At 46.0% G+C, this 17383-nt stretch overlaps 1 protein-coding gene across 2 annotated transcripts in view; it reads right to left on the bottom strand.

Annotated features, from left to right (window-relative positions):
- Positions 1–5467: 5467 nt before the first annotated feature.
- Positions 5468–17383, bottom strand: part of LOC144791952 (peptidyl-prolyl cis-trans isomerase F, mitochondrial-like) — a 96913-nt gene continuing 84997 nt past the window's right edge. For both annotated transcript variants that reach the window (XM_078666780.1, XM_078666781.1), the window contains 2 exons: positions 8829–9001; positions 5468–5906 (listed from right to left, as the gene is read on the bottom strand). In XM_078666780.1, coding sequence (XP_078522906.1) covers positions 5771–5906; positions 8829–9001 — 309 coding nt within the window. In that variant the 3' untranslated portion in view covers positions 5468–5770. The remainder of the gene's footprint in view (positions 5907–8828; positions 9002–17383) is intronic.

The raw sequence follows: 17383 nt of genomic DNA, 5'->3' as shown, positions 1-17383 counted from the left end.
TGTTGACCTAGTATTGGCTTCCCCTGTTACCCTTATTTCCTTAATAAAGTTTCTGGATTGGTCAGCTTTAATTTTCCAGGCTAGCAGTTTCCCAGCAGATTCACCATATTCGAAATGGGCAAGTTTGCTTGCCTGCCATCTTTTACTTATCCTGTTCTGTAATAGTGTGTCTAGCTTGGCTTTTAGTTCTTTTTTCTCCTCTTGGTTGTCAGAGGGGAGCTGGTTTAACGATTCTAGCTGGGTCAATTCCAACTCTATCTGTCGAATTGCCTCTTCGTATTTATTTCTCCTGAATGAGGCCCTACCTGGAATACATCCCCTGATGAAGGCCTTCCAAGCCTCCCATACAATGACTAGAGAGGCAGAGCCTAAGTTTTGTTCTAAAAAGGAGACAGTTTCCTGCGTCAGATATTCTATCTCTTCATCCTCCAATAGAATTGTTCGGTCGAAAGACCAGGATGAGTGAGTAGTTTTCTGCTCCAATTTTATCGAGAAAAGAATCACGGAGTGGTCTGACAGATGTAGAGGCAGATAAGTTATAGATTTAACCTGATCCTTAATTGAAAAACTAAATAAAGCATAATCTATACGAGATTTATGACCATATTTATAATTGTGGTATGAGACACCTATAGCGTTCCCGACTCTTTGTCTCCATAGGTCAATTAAGCCGAGATTCGACATACTTCTAAGCAGTGTATCCCTCATATTACTATGTACTACGGCTCTGGAAGTTGCAGATTTATCTAGCTTTGGATCTAAAACAAGGTTGAAGTCTCCAACCCATATGATAGGGTCAGAGCAAGAGATCAGCTGATTTTGCAAAATATCTAAATAAGAAGAGTCATCCTGATTAGGTCCGTAATAACTGATGATGGTGACAACCTTTGAATTTAATTGAGCGTTAACTAACAACCATCTACTGCTAGCGTCAGTTTTCCAACTCATTATCTGGGCCTTTGCTGATTTTTTAAAAATAATAGCATTGCCACGAATGCAGGCATTGTGATCCGTAGTTATAAATTTATCGACCCATTTATGCTTTTTGAGTATGTCCGTGATCTCTTGTCTATTTAGATGTGTTTCCTGGATCGCGATGATCTGCGCGGGCGAGTCTCGTAGGTATTGTAAGATTCTGTTTCTTCTAGCCCTAACGCGCAGACCATTTACGTTCCAGGATAGAAATTTAATGTCTGACATTAGTTTTAAAACTCTTTAACACTGTTTCTGATCCCTCGACTCTGTGAAATTTTTTTTTGAAGGCACTTGGAGATGCAATTGGATCCATATTATTCGTAATTATGAAACTCGGTTTATGAGGACTTTTATGTTTTGCCTTTTCCTCTCCCTCCCTCCCTCCCCTAGAAACCCCCCCCCCACTTTACTCTGGCATGATGAATTGCCAGTTTGTCGTCCCGGACCTGCTCCCGTTCCATACCCCAGTGTCTGTCATTTTGCCGGTCACTATGTTTAAAATATAAGCGATGGTGATCCATAGAAAACAGGTTATAGATAAAGTATAATTTCAGTAAATACTACACTGATGTCTAAGGATAGGTTTGGGGGATAGTGTGGGGGTAAAAAGTATAGACTTCCTTATTTATAATGTATCACCCAATGGTATTTTAATTACAAAATTATGTGTCCTTACCCAAACGTATTAATGTCGTGTTTTCCCCATTTTTTTTCCCTATTTTTTCCCTTCCTTTTTCCCCCTCCCGTGTTTTTTTTTATTTTTTTATTCCTGTTTCTTTAAGTTATCCCTCCTTCTCTTTGCTTCCTTTTTTTACTCCTTTTTTCCCCTTCTTTTTTTTTTTCCTTTTTTTCCCTTCTTTTTTTTTATCTAGTTTTTTCCTTTTAACTATTTACAGAAAATAACGGACAGTAACATAAATCTCATCCGCAACCTGGAGGATTTGCATGTACACTAATGGTGGCGAGTAGCTCGTCGGCTTCCAAGGGGGACTTGACATTGTACATTTTATTGTTGTATACATAATCCTTAGAAAGGCGGGAAATCTCAGCTGTACAGTGGCTCCCAGGCTCCTGAACTTCTCCATTCTTTGACCTAATTCCCATTGCCTGTCCAGTGTTGTTCTAGAGAGGTCAGATCTCACTTCGAAAGGAAAATCCGAGGCTTTTAACGTCTTGGCTTTCAGGGCTGCAGTCAAAATCTTCTCTTTCAGGGAGTATGTTAAGAAGTTCACTAGGATCTTCCTTGGTTTATGAATTTTTTTAAATCTCCTCCTTCTTTTCCCTCGGGTATTTTTAAAAGTCTCAAGTTGTTCCTTCTCGAAAAGTTTTCGAGAGACTCGACTCTCTCTTTGACTGAATCGCCTTCCCGTCGTAGTGTCTGAATCTTCACCTCAGCGGACTCCAATTTAGCCTTGAGCTCTTCAACACAGTTTTCTACTCCTCCAGTTCTTAGTGTGAGACTATCTACCTTAGATTCTAGGTTTTCACACATTGTGCGGATCTCTGATTGAGTGTGTCTAGATTCATCAAAACACCTCTTTGATTCCTCAAACCCGCTTCTGATCTCTTCCCTCATGCTAAGAAGTATGGTTTGGATAGTATCATCGCTGCTATTATCTTTACGACCTCCAGTGTCTTGATCTGAGTCGCTCTTACTTGCAGATCCTATGGCCAAGGCTTGCTGGTCTTGTGGGGTGGTTACATTGGCGATTCGCACAGCTGGGTCCTCCATCCCTATGCCACTGAGTGAGTCTCTTGCCCCTGCTATTACTGCCGCTTTCTTCCAGATTACCAAGAGAACCGGAGACAGAAAAGGAAGATATAGAGATGGTTGAAGCACCAATATCTTCCACTGATACGGGTGTACTTTGAATACAAAAAGGTTTTTGGGGCTCCTGGCTTAAATTTAGTACCTGGGGGAGGACCTTGAAGTAAGATTTCAAGGAGGGTGTAACTCGGGAAGTTGAACTAGCTTTTGTTTTAGTACCCCCCTTACTCGCACTAGCCTTATGGGGTAGATCCTTCGGGGCAGTGTACCGTAGCTGTCGTTCCTTGCCCCTTTTTGAGACCCTTAAAATTGGAGATTTTAATATTTCAGCTACTGCCTCGTCTTCAAATTCCGGCTCGGATTCTATGAAGGACAGCTCTCCTGAGCTTCTTTCTGCCGCTTGTTTTTGACCTGTGTCGTTGGGACCCGTTAGAGCGGCAACTTCTTTGTCCTTATTGTTGCCCTTTCCCTTTCCCTTTCCCTTGGCCTTCCGTTTCCCCAGGGTTCTAGCAGTAGTTAGATGCAAAGTCTCGCTCGGTGGCTGAGAAGAGGTTTGTAGCTGAGCGTTAAATCTAAAGACTCTGGATACAAGGTCTGATTTTTGTGGAGAGTGGCAGTCTAGTGTATCTGTAAAGACCCGGTTTTTAACAGTCTGCAGCTCCCCTCCTGAAGGGCTCGACACCCTCCCTCTCTGTTGGTCCCCCTTGCCGCGCCAAGTAGTTATTACCGCTCTTCTTGCAGGTGTTGTATACCGTAGCTTTCCTACTTCTTCGGAGCTCCACCGCTGCTACCCCCCAGCGGTGAGGTACAGAGAAAAAGATCTGTCCCCTACACATTTGCAGCGCTATCCACCTTTATTTTCAAGCAGCACTGTTGCCTCTGAGGCTATTCTTTATGTTGTCAAATCTTCCAATTTTTTTTTCAAGCTTTTACCCTGAGAGGACTGTTAGCTTCTTCTCTTCTCTTCTCTTCTCTTCTCAGCTTTCTCGCTGTCTCTGGGTCACCTTTCAGTGTCGGCGCTCACACAGGCTTAGGGTAGCAACCCAACCGAATCTGGAGCATGCCCCCAACACATTGGCAGCTCTATCAGCCTATATACTCAAGCAGCGCTGTGGCGGTTACTTTCTGTTACTTTCTGAAGAGACCAAGCTGTTCTTAAATTCGATGGCAGACAGTGGCCATTTACGGATATCGACGGCTCTTGCTGTCTGTTTCCTGATCCGTTTTTTTTTTAGAGAGCTTCAGATGTTTTCGGGGGCTCTGTATTTGGTTTTTTTTTATATTTTCCTTTAGGGCAGGCTGCAGCTGCAACTGTGGACAGACTACGGAGGGAGCACCACCTGCCACTTACTCCCACTCCCCCCTTCGAAGCCCGACCCTTATCTGAGCCCGCTTTGCTTTGTTATTGCTGCCGTCTCACTACTCAGCACACGGTATACGGCACACGTCTCCGAGCGTCTCAGCTGACACCACCACTGCGCCGTCAGCTCCTTTTCAAGGTTGGCTTGGAAAACCACAACACACCGCGGGCTGGCGGTGCTCCGCTAGCCTGGCTGTTCGCGCTCTCCTCCCCTCCTCCTCCGGAGCCCGAGCCCGCTTACCGTTTGCTACACAGCACCCGCCTCTCAGAGTGTCTCGGCTGACCTCACCTCACCGCGCGGTAGACCTTCCTTTCCGCTCAGGAACCTGCAGCCCATTCAATATTGCTCGCGTAGACCGAAGAGCCCGGCTCAGCTAGCTCTGGGGCATGTTCAACGGGAGCTTCGTCTGGAACGAGCGCACCGCCTTAGCTAGCGGCCGCGTAGTAGTCTTTTGACTGACTATGAGAACCATTTTCATACACAGAATTCAGGTGATACCCCTGTCAACCATCTGGTACAGTATTTAGTACAGGGGCTTAGCTTCCATTTGTCCAGCAGGTGCAATGCACTGGGGCCCAGAAGCCCGAGGTCCCACTGAACCCTGATTGCTGCATTTTATATTTCAAACAGCAGCCATGAGGGCCCATTTCTTACTTGGCATTAAGGCCCAAGACTGGCCAAGCTACTGGTCTAGTAAAGGGTTAGAGAAGAGTCATCTGCAGTAAGAATTACAGCTGATAGTGACATACAGAAGTCTGCAAATTATAGGTGTTGTCTGTATTCTATAACAACCACATTCCTGATTTTGTATCAGCACTTAAGGAATGCCTGTTAATGTAGCCCCTGGCGGCCATTGGAAGGGGGGCTCGTTGAAAACAGTACAGTGCCAGTTCTGATACATACAGTGGAAAGCGGCTGAAGTATGAGATATTGAGGGTTTGTGGAACCCACTGTGTGGGGTTATGATTGTACAACAGTGGGGGAAGAAGACATCCGACCACAGTACAAATGGAAGTGGGCCGAGATAGCGCCTTGACTGTACCAGGCTAGATGTGCACACACAGACAGACGCAAGTAATAGTGAAAGTAATTATGTAATCAGAACATCTCAAAGCCAACACCATCGATTTACATCTCCAGCGTACCCTACTACTTGGAAGGCATCACTGCTTTAAAGCAACTCTCCAAAATCTAGTTTTACCCCTCCTTCTGGACATAATTTCTGAAACACCAACATTCCCCTGACAAGAACATCTCTTTTTAGACCAGGCATGTCTCTTCCTCCGGGTATTAGTTTTAGAATCCATTTTATAAATGTCTTTAAATTGGGGAAGCACTAAAATGAAGTCAAAACACAGCTTGGTTCAGTGAAAGCTTTATTCAATGGTATCTCTTCTTTAAAATTGTCTAAGAGGAGCTTTGGGAGCGGATTATACTGAGAGGAAAGTAGTGGGAGGGCAACGGTGTGTGACGTAGAGAGGAAGACAGGAAGGAAGAGCGATTTCAGAGAAGAGATTGGGGGGTTAAAGTTCGAGTGGAGGGTGTAGATACACAGCAGCAAGTTGGGTGGACGAAGAGGATGAGCTTGTATTGGAGAGCTCTGCACGCATCGAGGACCCCGCCAGCAGCACATGGAATGGTCGCGTTGGCTAAGACGAAGGCGAGGTCAGTCCAGGAGGCCTGAGTCCGCGATGATGATCTTCTTGCTGGTTTTACCACTGTTGGAGCCGTAGGACTCCATCTTCCTCACCACGTCCATCCCTTCGACCACGTGGCCGAAGACCACGTGTTTCCCATTCAACCTGGTTTAGAGAAGAGAGGATAGATGAACCACATGGTCATGGGTGGCAGGGTCCAAAGAAATCAGTGTCACGCATTCATGAAAAAGGCACCATAAAGAGCAACCAACAGGTAGACGGGCCCTACCAATGACTCAAAACCACCATGTGTGAGGGAAAGAGGAATCTGCAACCTCACCAAAGAAAGGTTTTACTCACAGAAAAAAAATATTTGAGGTATACAGCATATTCTTCTCAAAGAGCAGGCCTTCCACCTTGTATCCTAAGCACAGACCTTCTCTCATTGCCCTCATTCAGCAGAACCCTCTCGTAGCCTTAATGAGCAAGCCCAGGGACCACAGAAGCAGGCTGCCCCTTTGCAAATACTACAACAATCTCTCTGCAGTACTTTCTGCATCTTTACAGGGGCATCCCTCTGCCTTCCCTTTGGAAAGGAGGCGTTCTATGAAATGCCCATCTGGGGGCTCCCGGACGGGTCTTTCCTTACCTCATCCTAAAGGGCACTCTCAGTTTGGTGGTAAGAGTCTGCCACCTAACATATAAGCAAAGGTGCTCCCATGGATGCAATAGTAGGTTGAACCAACATTTTCCTGTAATAATCCATATTTATATTCCAGATTTATAAAGCGCAAATGTATCACCCCTTAACGTTTCAATGCGCTAGTGGCCATCGGGCAGATTAGAGGACAGATGTAGGAGCCCTAATACCGGTCGGTAACGGCCGAATTCGGCCGTTACCGACCGGTATTAGGGTTTTCTGATGTAGGGGGCCTATATTTTACCGATTCTGTAGATTTACAGAATCGGTAAATTTACAGAATCGGTAAAATACCGATTCGGTATATTTACCGATTCGGTAAATCCATATGTAGATGACACTCCTGAGAGTGCCACAGGCCCTTAAGAGTCGGTATTTTACCACACAATCCTATTGTGTGTTAAAATACCGAATTCAGGTGTGCATGCACATCTGTGCATGCACACTGTGCAATTTGACACACAGACATGCCCTTAGGGCATGTATGTGTGCCACATGTCACACATGCCTGATCTTGGGGTGCTAGAGGGTGTCAAAGTGACACCCCCTGCACCCTTGCAGCATTCGGTATTTACCGAATCGGTAAATACCGATTTGGTATTGCCCATTGAGTCCTATGGGCTTCAAGGCCCGATTCGGTAAATACTGAATAGTACCGATTCGGTAAAACAAAAATAAAATTTACCTACATCTCCCTCCTTCAAATTTACCGATTCATAAATACCGAATCGGTAAAGTTCGGTATTTATGAGTCGGTAAATTGAAGTTACCTACATCTGGCCCTAAGTGAGCTATTGCCCAGAGTCACATGATGCTGAGCTGCCGCCGGGGATTGAACCGTGATCCCAGCGCTCCAGAGTCACATCTCTTCCTATGCTACAATGGTACTCTAGTACTAAGTAAGGGACCTCAAACATGTGCGGGCCCTTCTGTGATTGCCCACACAATGTAAAGCGAGTGCCCCCCTTCCATAGCATGAGGGTATAGCATACCTCAATCCATCCTCCAACGAGCTCAGAAAAACAGAAACCTGCTCTGCTGAAGGTGCTGTAGACCCCCGGATCTCAATGTACTCGATTGTATTTGCGATTGCTGGTGTAGATTATACTGGCTGAAAGTACTACACTAAAAACATACATCCCAGTACCACAGTCCAATATGAACCTCACTCACCTCCCAAGAGACTCGCATAGCCTTCAACAGACCCTATGCATACCTGACAATCACAGACCTTCACATGTTCCTCAACAGACTCCTTGAAACTCTCACACAGCCCCCCACGGACTCTTACACAGCTCTAAATAAAATGTCACAGATTATTAAAACAAATGCCGTGGCCATCAAAAAACCTTTAAATAACCTCCATCGACATGCTCATTTCTCCCAATAGGCCCTCACTCACATACTCTACCCTCAATATACCTTCACATTGTCCCAACAAACCTTCACAAATGTCCAACAGACTTCTGCTTAAGCCCAGCAAAGCTTCAACTATAACCAACAAAAATTCACGTAGCCCCAGCAGAACTGCCCACAGCCACAACACATCCTCAGTAGCTCCGTACTGACCATGTTGTAGCTCCTAATGCACCCTCGCGTACCCTCACATGGCCCATGACATACCTCCACGAGGCAACTATAGAACCATTCATTTTCCCCTGCAGATGCCCACAGCCCCTAACAAACTCTCAAAGAGCGTTTCTAATCTACCATAAACAATCCAGTAGACCCCACATAGCCCCAAGACTAAAATAACCTCAAACAGACCTCACAGAGAAACCAAAAGACCCTGAGATAGCCCTAACAGACCTCGCATAGCCATCAATAGACCCGAACATACTTCCTGTAAGACCTTCACATACGCCCAACACATACATGAAACACAAGCATAACCTAGCCCATCTCACTCTCACATAGAAGCAAAAATACTCACCCAGACTCATCAAATCCTCCTAAAGCTTTAAACAAATCATCACATCTCTCACAAAAGACTCTAGAAGTATTGTCAACTGATTCACCATTAATCCTCAACCTACATTCACATACCCACAAAAGGCCCGTCTCATAGCTTCCAATAAAACCTCACAGTCTCCAAAAGACCCTCACGCATACTTTCAACAAATACTCACATATGCACCAGCAGACCATAACAAAGCATCTAGCAGACCACAATAAAGCTCCACGAAGAGCTTTATAGTTTGTCAAACATACATTCAAATAGCTCACATCTTACTCTATGATCCCTCAAGGCATTGTGACGTGTCAGACTGACGACGACTCCAGGCTGCTGCAGGTGCTGGAACCCTCTCTTCTGCCCAGCAGGGTACCCCAACTAACATTTTCTGAACTCCCGCCCTGTCCAACAATATGTGAATTATCACACTCACCAGTCAGTTTTGTGGGTGCAGATGAAGAACTGGGAGCCGTTGGAGTTGGGGCCGCCGTTGGCCATTGAAAGTACGCCAGCAGCGTTGTGCTTCAGAGTGAAGTTCTCATCTGCAAACCTATTTCCGTAAATCGATCTGCCTCCTGTCCCATTGTGGTTCGTGAAATCGCCACCCTGTAGGGAAGGAATGATAGGTTGTGAGAAGTTGGCCTGGTATATGCTGTCCACTAATTAAAGTGGGCACCTTGCACCATCCCAAACAACCCTTATGGTGATTTAAGAGGTCAAAGAAAACCTTAGAAAGCTATCCAAGTGGTAACTGTGGAGAAAAGCCTCCAGGCTTAGTCTTGAAGGAATGCTAAGCAGCTTGTTTTACCAAAATGTAACCTTATGGTATTGGTTAAATGAAAGGAGAACCACACAGTGCTTATAAAAATATGTATTTATTGATATAACACTATCTAGTATGACACAGTATCTCTTACACATAGATAATCACAAAGCACACAATAGGTAAGCACAGAAATTACAGTAAATAGCACTAATACACAGTGGGCCTCAGGTGGGAACCACAGCATATACTAAGAAAGTGGTATAAGAAACACGACTCGAGTCAAGACAGTGTTGAGAGGACGTAGAATCGCTGAGACCCCAAGGAACCACCCAAGGTGAGTAGATAGGGACCCCACAGAGGACAGGTGCAGTGTGGGAACACAACCGCGTTCTCCGTACAATTCTATGAGAAAGTCATTGTTGAAGTTTTAGAGTTTAAGGACCCTTCCCAGTGGACTTCGAAGAAACCCCGTGGAAGATAGGAGGTTGGAGAGCCAGCCCCCACCCGTGGATACCGAGGTACCCAAGTTACCTATCCCAGGGAAGCCGGGTGCATAGGTCTGAAGTGGCGTCGGAAACCGCTGTCGAACCCTGTGGAGGAATTCGAAGAAGAGCAGCTGCTGGAAGGTAGAAAATTGTCAGTTGTAATCCAAAGGTATATTCTTGTTGAAGAATACCTGAAAGCAGAGGGGACAAAGTCTGGGTCACTCAGGGGTGACCAGGGGCTCGGTAGACAAATACCCACCGATGTCGGGTGCTTCAGGTGTGTTAAAAGAGTTCTTGACTCTGCAGCCACAGGGACCAGGAGATGTCGAGGATGACCATGAGCCGGATACGAGCTGTCCCACAAAGGATGTCGAGTGCTGAGGGGTCAGTGTCCGGCAGGAGCACCAACAAGCCTTGGCAATGGCTACCCATGCAGAAGGTCAAGGATGGTTGTGGTTCAAACCAGCAAGGTTCAGGAGACTCACCACAGCAAGGGGAGTCAGGGCAGGCCTGGAGCAACCAGGAGAGCCCAAGAAAAGTAAAGTTGACCCTCAAGAGAACACACAGGCCGAAGGCACAGGAGTTGCGAGAGGACCTTGAGTGATTTTACCAAACAACAGCCCACGGAGCACTTAGTGCGAGGAGGCCAGAGTTCTTGGTAGGAAATGATGCCAGAAGTTGGGACTACTCGGAGCCCAGTGTACTTGTTCGGGAAACGCCAACGAGCATTGGCACTTGCAAATGTACGCGTGCACAGGGTTTCAGGCATTGCAGCCCCCACGAGGGATTCTTATATCAAACTTGGTGAGAGGGCAGCTCAGACCTCGAGAGACGTAAAAACTCACCTCCTGATTGTTGAAGCATTCGGAGTCCATAGGAGCTCAGGGTCAGCAGAACAGACAGGAGTTGTTGTGCATGTGAATGCAGGGGACTAACTCTTTCACTCCAAGGGAGATATCTTCAGTTGTCCTTGATGCTCCACAGGTCCTGCATGGAGCCTCTATGGTGGACGGGCACAGACGATGCTTCAGACTGAGAGGGAGATGAAGTCAGGCCCAAATGAACTCCAGCAAAGTCCAGAGTGTCCAGACGGTCGATGTTCAGTGGTTTCTGGTTCAGAATTTTGTCCACGTTGAATCTAGGGACTTACAGCTAGGTAAGCCCTTTTATACCCACAACGGGGGTTGGACAGATTCAGGGGACCGTCCCAGGGGAGGGTCTGGACAATGGGGAGGTGACTACCCTGTCCTTTGTCCAGTTTTGCACCAGAGCAGGAACCAACGGCTCCCAGGACTGGTTTGAACTGCACTATGCACAGGGACACCAAACGTGCCCCTCATGCAGACTTTTAGTTGCTTACAAGTGCACCCACGCAGCCCAAATACACTAAATCCTGTCTGGGAGGTGGTCACACCTCCCTCTGACAGGATGCCTATTGTTCTGCCTTCCCCTGCTCGAGCTTGGCTCAGCAGCTGAAGGGCACAAATGTGGCTCTGGTCGGCAGCAACCATTTTGTGCTGCCCGGAACTAGAAGGCTGGTACCGGGAATGTTCAGTGGTTTCTGGTTCAGAATTTTGTCCACGTTGAATCTAGGGTCTTACAGCTAGGTAAGCCCTTTTGTACCCATGACGGGGGTTGGACAGATTCAGGGGACCCTCCCAGGGGAGGGTCTGGACAATGGGGAGGTGACTACCCTGTCCTTTGTCCAGTTTTGCACCAGAGCAGGAACCAACGGCTCCCAGGACTGGTTTGAACTGCGCTATGCACAGGGACACCAAATGTGCCCCTCATGCAGACTTTCAGTTGCTTACAAGCGCACACACGCAGCCCAAATACACTAAATCCTGTCTGGGAGGTGGTCACACCTCCCTCTGACAGGATGCCTATTGTTCTGCCTTCCCCTGCTTGAGCTTGGCTCAGCAGCTGGAGGGCACAAATGTGTCTCTGGTCGGCAACAACCATTTTGTGCTGCCCGGGACTAGAAGGCTGGTACCGGGAACACCAGGGACCCCACGAAGCCCGCTTCAGAGGGGTCAGACCTCCCACACCAGTTACTGGTGTGGGGGTATGATTCCAACATGTTTGACACAAAACACGATAGGGTTTGATTCAGCCATTTTAGAGTTGCTCATCATGTGGTCGCTTAATGCCACTATATATGTTGTAAATGGCTGCCTCACCGACAACCCGGGAGAATGGACTCCGTAGGCTGCCGGGGTATCCTGCTCATGCAGTGGCATCCTCTCACTTAGAACCAACCACCCTGCCTTCAGGATTGTTAAGGCCTGCTATAGGGGTGACTTATAGGTTTTAAGTGCAGTGACGCGAGTCAAGTAAGTCAAGTAAGTGGTGCATGCACCAACGTACACAGGCTGCAATGGCAGACCTGTAGTTCCATTTTGCACGGCCTCTCATGGGTGGCATGATACATGCTTCAGCCCATGGGAGGCCTCTGGGGTACCTATGCCCTGGGTACATGTGTACCATATACTAGGGACTGACAAGGGTACCCCAGTATCCTATCTGGAGTGTACTTAAGTACATAACATAACAGTTTAGGGAAAAAGCAGACAGACTGTGGTCCTGATTAGGAGGATTCCAGTCAGCCTAGTCACCAGTATTACATTTAGCAAAAAGTGGGGGTAACCATAAAAAGCAGATCCTACTTTCCTACATAGGTCAACTCAGAATTCACCACGTATTACCGTAATGGAAACCACCTGTGAAATCTGACACATTGTACGTTACAGAAGCCATCTAAAAAACACATACAGCTGCACTAGACCCTACAGGACCACCTTGAAAATCTGACCTAAAATGACCTTCAAACACCTGAAACCTGCCACCAGAGTACCGTACAGGAAATGGAACCATGGCCCATCCCAGAAACCTAACCAACAATACCTGATTTGAAAAGGAAACTGGCCCATCCCAAAACTCAACCTTCTGATACCCTAGAGGAAGCTAAAACGTGTCCTAGATCTAAAAACAACATCCTTGGCCCAGACTACCACATACATAGGCTATCCTGTTTTAGGTTTAAACCTATAATAACTGATAAAACCCCAACGAAAGACAAATAGCCCTCACACCAGTGTACACATAAAACACTGAATAAAAACACCTTCATTACCACAAAATAAATGCCATTCAAAGAAAGGAAAAGGTGGGTGAAAGAGTAATTTATATTATTTCATGAAGGGGCCAATACAATGTAACTTTGTTATATAAGGCAGCAGCAAGAAAGACTGGGCTAACAATATTCGGCTTGAGTTTTGTTGTTTAGGGGTGTCACTAAAATATTGTTTCTTCCTTTTGCTTTTTTCAGTTGTGGGGTCTTTGGTCTGAAGATGCAGGGTTTAGAAGCATGTTTTAGTTCCTATTTAATTATTTAATAAACTGTAGAGAATCCAGAAATATCAAAATCATATTTGATATTTTGGCTACACTTGATTCTTACACTGATAGGTAAAATGGCTGGTTTCATAAGAATATTTCCCAATATGTACCATCACATTTACACACAGACAGAGAATGGGTGAACCCCTTTGATACAGCAGTCCCCTTTTCTAGCAATTCCGCATTGATAGTAGGTGAATTGCCAAACACCCCAGGCTTTAAACATTCAATGCAAGGAGTAGTGACAGGTATATGTGAAAAGAGTGCTGTCAATAAGCATCTGGGTAAGTGATGAAAACATGACTCCAGGCATTTGGAAAACATGGAACGCCGTGTCACTTGGAATCCTGCTAAACAAAGTTCTTAACAAGTTTAACAAAGATTGGAGTGACATTGTTTGTATTTGCAATAATTCAGCTACGTACCTGAAAAGTTGTGTGAAGAGTTGTCAAAATCGATACCTGAGCTGAAGTGCTTCCCTGTAAGAGATCCTTTCCACTTGCTAAATGGTATGCTGAAAGTATCTTTACAATAATTAGAGTTAATGAAGAGTGCTATTGACTTTCTAGTCCATTCTGGTGCACTGTTTCATCATGCATGGGAACTAAAACACAAATATTTTTAATTTTGTGCTTTGTGTGGCATCAAAGAAAGAGTCATCCCAACTGTCTCATTCAGCTGGTGGTTCTCAGTCCTAGAGGCAGTGAATGCTATATTATCCATGTGGCGACCGTTTACATAGTTTTTGCTTAGTGATAATGCCAAAGGCGAGAAATGTGAGGATCTTTTGTCACATAGTAATAGTGATGTGAAAAAAGTACACTCTATTGCATTCTTAGATTTTACAGGAAAACATGACTGCTGTAGTGGACATCCTTGTCTACCAAGTGTTCAGCGTCATTGGTTTAGATGTGAAACATCTCCTTGAGAGTAGGCTGGGCGACACGTTTAGTGAATTTGGCATTGCAATGTGTTTCATGTTAGAATTCTTGCCACATAGTAAGCAAAGAAATGATGAGGAGCAATTCAAGAAAATGTATTTTACAGTGCATGAGAAATGGCTTGCAATGATGCATAGAAATGTCCCGTCACCAACCATGGCATTTGAAGTCAATGAAGCCTCATTAAGGTACTCTGCACAAATTCTAGATCCCTACCGTAAAGGAGAATTTTCCCCAGACTTTGAAAAGTACTGCTTCATATTTGACCACTCCAATAACTGAGGGCATATGCGCCCAGTTCAATGCACATGTTGCTCAACCTGTCCCAGAGAATCGCAATCTTTAGGTGCACCAGTATTTGCATAGAAAACTATGTCCGTGGCAAGAGTTAGCAAATTATGTACTGGCTGTTTTGGCGTTGCCCCTCTCAAGTGCCACGGTTAAGAGAGACTTTTCACATATAAACATTTACATGGGAAGGAAATTGCGAGCACACATGAAAAAAGACTCACTAAAGAAGTATTGTATTGTATGGTGCACTACAATAAGTTTGATTTGTAAAAATGTATTTGGACCTCATATACCCTGAACGCACACTGTCTATACACATGCACTATCAGTGCAGAAAGCAAGCAATAATAAAAGCGAAACATTCAATAAACACCGGAAAAACACTGTTTCTGTTGTTTTTAATGGCGTGAAAATATGTAACGACTGATTACCACTTTTTTTTAAGTTATTGAAAACACTGAAAAAAATCCCACCCGAATTTACCAAAAATAGGAATTGAAAACAGGAAAGCCTACACATACACAAGACCCTACCGAAATATGCTAGAATAACCTGTCATAAACCCCTCAATGCCACAGAGGAATTATCTGCAAGACCTTCTCAAAAAGTATACTGGAATAAAAAAAACTCCAAAATCTGCCCCTCTGTACCGTACTCTCATATTCTAGAAACCTCACCCTCAAATACTGTAGAAACCATCCTGGAAAAGTGCAGCAGGTACTTCCTGAAAATGCCTGTATTGATGGTGTAGAACTTTTAGGTGCTAGCCAGAAGTCTGTAACTCCCCTTCGCTTGTTACAGCTGTGGAATGGCGTCTTGAGAAAGGTGGGAACAATTTCCAGCAACAGGGTGCAATCGAATGTACAGGAGGCTTGTGCCGTGCATCCAATTGATATGCCCTAGCCTTTTCAGGTTTCACAACTTCCACACAGGGAAAGCCTGATTCAGCAAGAATGGCGAGTAGTGTTTTCCTTCATGTTATGTTATGTTATGTTATGTTAGGTGCCATTTGTAAAGCGCACTAACGCCGAAGCTTCTTGGCGCTGCTAGACAAAGTAAGAGGAAGAAAGAACGGACAACCTAACTAAGGGATGGGAAGAGATGGGTTTTTAAGTGTTTCCTGAAGGAGAGGAGAGAGGAGGAAGATTTAATAGGCAGGGGGAGAAGGTTCCAGAGGGTTGGGGCTAGATAAGAGAAGCGTCGTCCGCCAAATTTCTTAGTTTTATTTTTAGGGGTGATAAGTAAGTTGCAGTGGGCGGACCGTAGGTTGCGTGTGGGACGGTAGGGGCGGATAAGGGACTTGAGAAACCCTGGACTAGCACAGTGGAGAGCCTTGAAGGTGAGGCATGCCACCTTAAAGGCGACCCTTTGATTCATAGGGAGCCAGTGAAGGCTGTGAAGCAGAGGCTTAGCAGATTGCCATCTAGGCGAACCATGGATCAAGCGGGCTGCCTGATTCTGGACGACCTGAAGGCGGTTTAGCAGGAAAAGTGGGAGGCCATGATAGATAGAGTTAGAAAAATCCAGGCGGGAAAGCACAAGTGAGGTGACAGTTTGGGTAAGTGCCGCAGGGGGGAGAAGGTGGCGAACTTTCCGGATCCTCCGAAGTTGAAACATGCATGATGAGATTACCGCTCCAACTTGGGCTTTGAGGGAGAGTTCGGTGTCAATAATTATGCCTAGACTTTTTATTGTTTTGGCTGGAGTAGGAGGGGGGCCGAGCTCCGGAGGCCAGAACTGAGGGCCCCAATGAGAATGGCTAAGGCCAGGGAGAAGGAGCTCAGTTTTACCGGGGTTCAGTTTGAGTTGGTTCTGGTCCATCCAGTGTTGGATGTGTATCATGACTGCATGAAACGTGTTAGTGGCCGATGGGGAATTGAGAGAGAAGACAAGCTGTAGATCATCGGCGTAATTAAAAATAGTAATGTTCCATTTAAGAAGTGATTGAATCAGGGGCCGAAGATACAAATTAAATAGAAGGGGAGAAAGAGAGGAGCCCTGAGGGACTCCACAGGGCGTGAGAGATTTTTTAGCCATGTAGGGGCCCAGTCGGACTGCCTGTGTTCTTCCAGTAAGGAAAGATCTAACCCACTCAAGAGCGAGGCCCTGGACGCCTGCCTGCTCGACACAGTGGAGAAGGATGTTATGGTCCACCGTGTCGAACGCGGCAGATAGATCCAGGAGGACGAGGGCTTGGGGAGTCCCAGCGTCCGCATTGCTCCTGAGTGTATCCAGGACTGCTAGAATGACCGCCTCGGTAGAATGGGCAGGTCGGAATCCAGCCTGGTTGGGCTCAAGATGGTAGGAGGATTCAATAAAGTTTGACAGGCAGCGAGTGACATGGGCCTCTAAGATTTTGGAAAAGAACGGAAGGAGGGAGATGGGACGATAGTTCGATGGCTCAGCAGGATCAGCACCCGGCTTCTTAAGAAGGGGCACTAGGATAGCCTCCTTGAAGGGAGTGGGGACGCTGCCGCTGCTGAGCGAGCTATTGAGTAAATGTAAAATATTGTCTGGCAAGTTGAGACAGATGCTCCGCAAGACAGAGGGTGGGCAGCAGTCCTTAGGGGATCCATATTTCACGCGGGTAGCAAGTTCCGCTAAAGAGATAGTGTCTAAAGCGGGGAAGGTGGTGAAGGTCAGAGGGTTGCTGGAGGAGCGGTCAGGGGGAGGAGACTGGGGGGGGGGAGGGATTGATTTTTAAATTTTAATAACTTTTTCCAAGAAAAAAGAGTTCAAGGTGTCACAGGCGGCCTGAGTAGGGGTCTGGGCTGGCAGGGTTCTTTCATCAGTGGTCAGTTCGTTCAGAACTCTGAACACTTCCTTGGATTTATCTGCCGCCGATGCGATCCTATTGGAAAAGTGTTCCATTTTAGCTGTCCTAATGGCAGATTTGTAAACCTTACGTATGTCCAGGTAAACCTGTCTGGAAGAGTCGGAATAGTCACGTCTCCAGGTGCGTTCTGACTGGCGCGTTTTTAATTTAAGGGTCTTAAGATCGTCCGAGAACCACCTGTGGGAGTTCCGATGCCTAGTACGGGGAAAAGTGACTAGAGGCGCAAACTGGTTGCTAGCCGATTCTAACCAGGAATCTAAGTCTTGTACT

The sequence above is a fragment of the Lissotriton helveticus genome, chromosome 11 (genome assembly GCF_964261635.1).
Source record: "Lissotriton helveticus chromosome 11, aLisHel1.1, whole genome shotgun sequence".
Lineage (NCBI taxonomy): Eukaryota > Metazoa > Chordata > Amphibia > Caudata > Salamandridae > Lissotriton > Lissotriton helveticus.
Note: the sequence above shows the minus strand (reverse complement) of the source record. Positions and strands in the feature narration are given on the sequence as shown.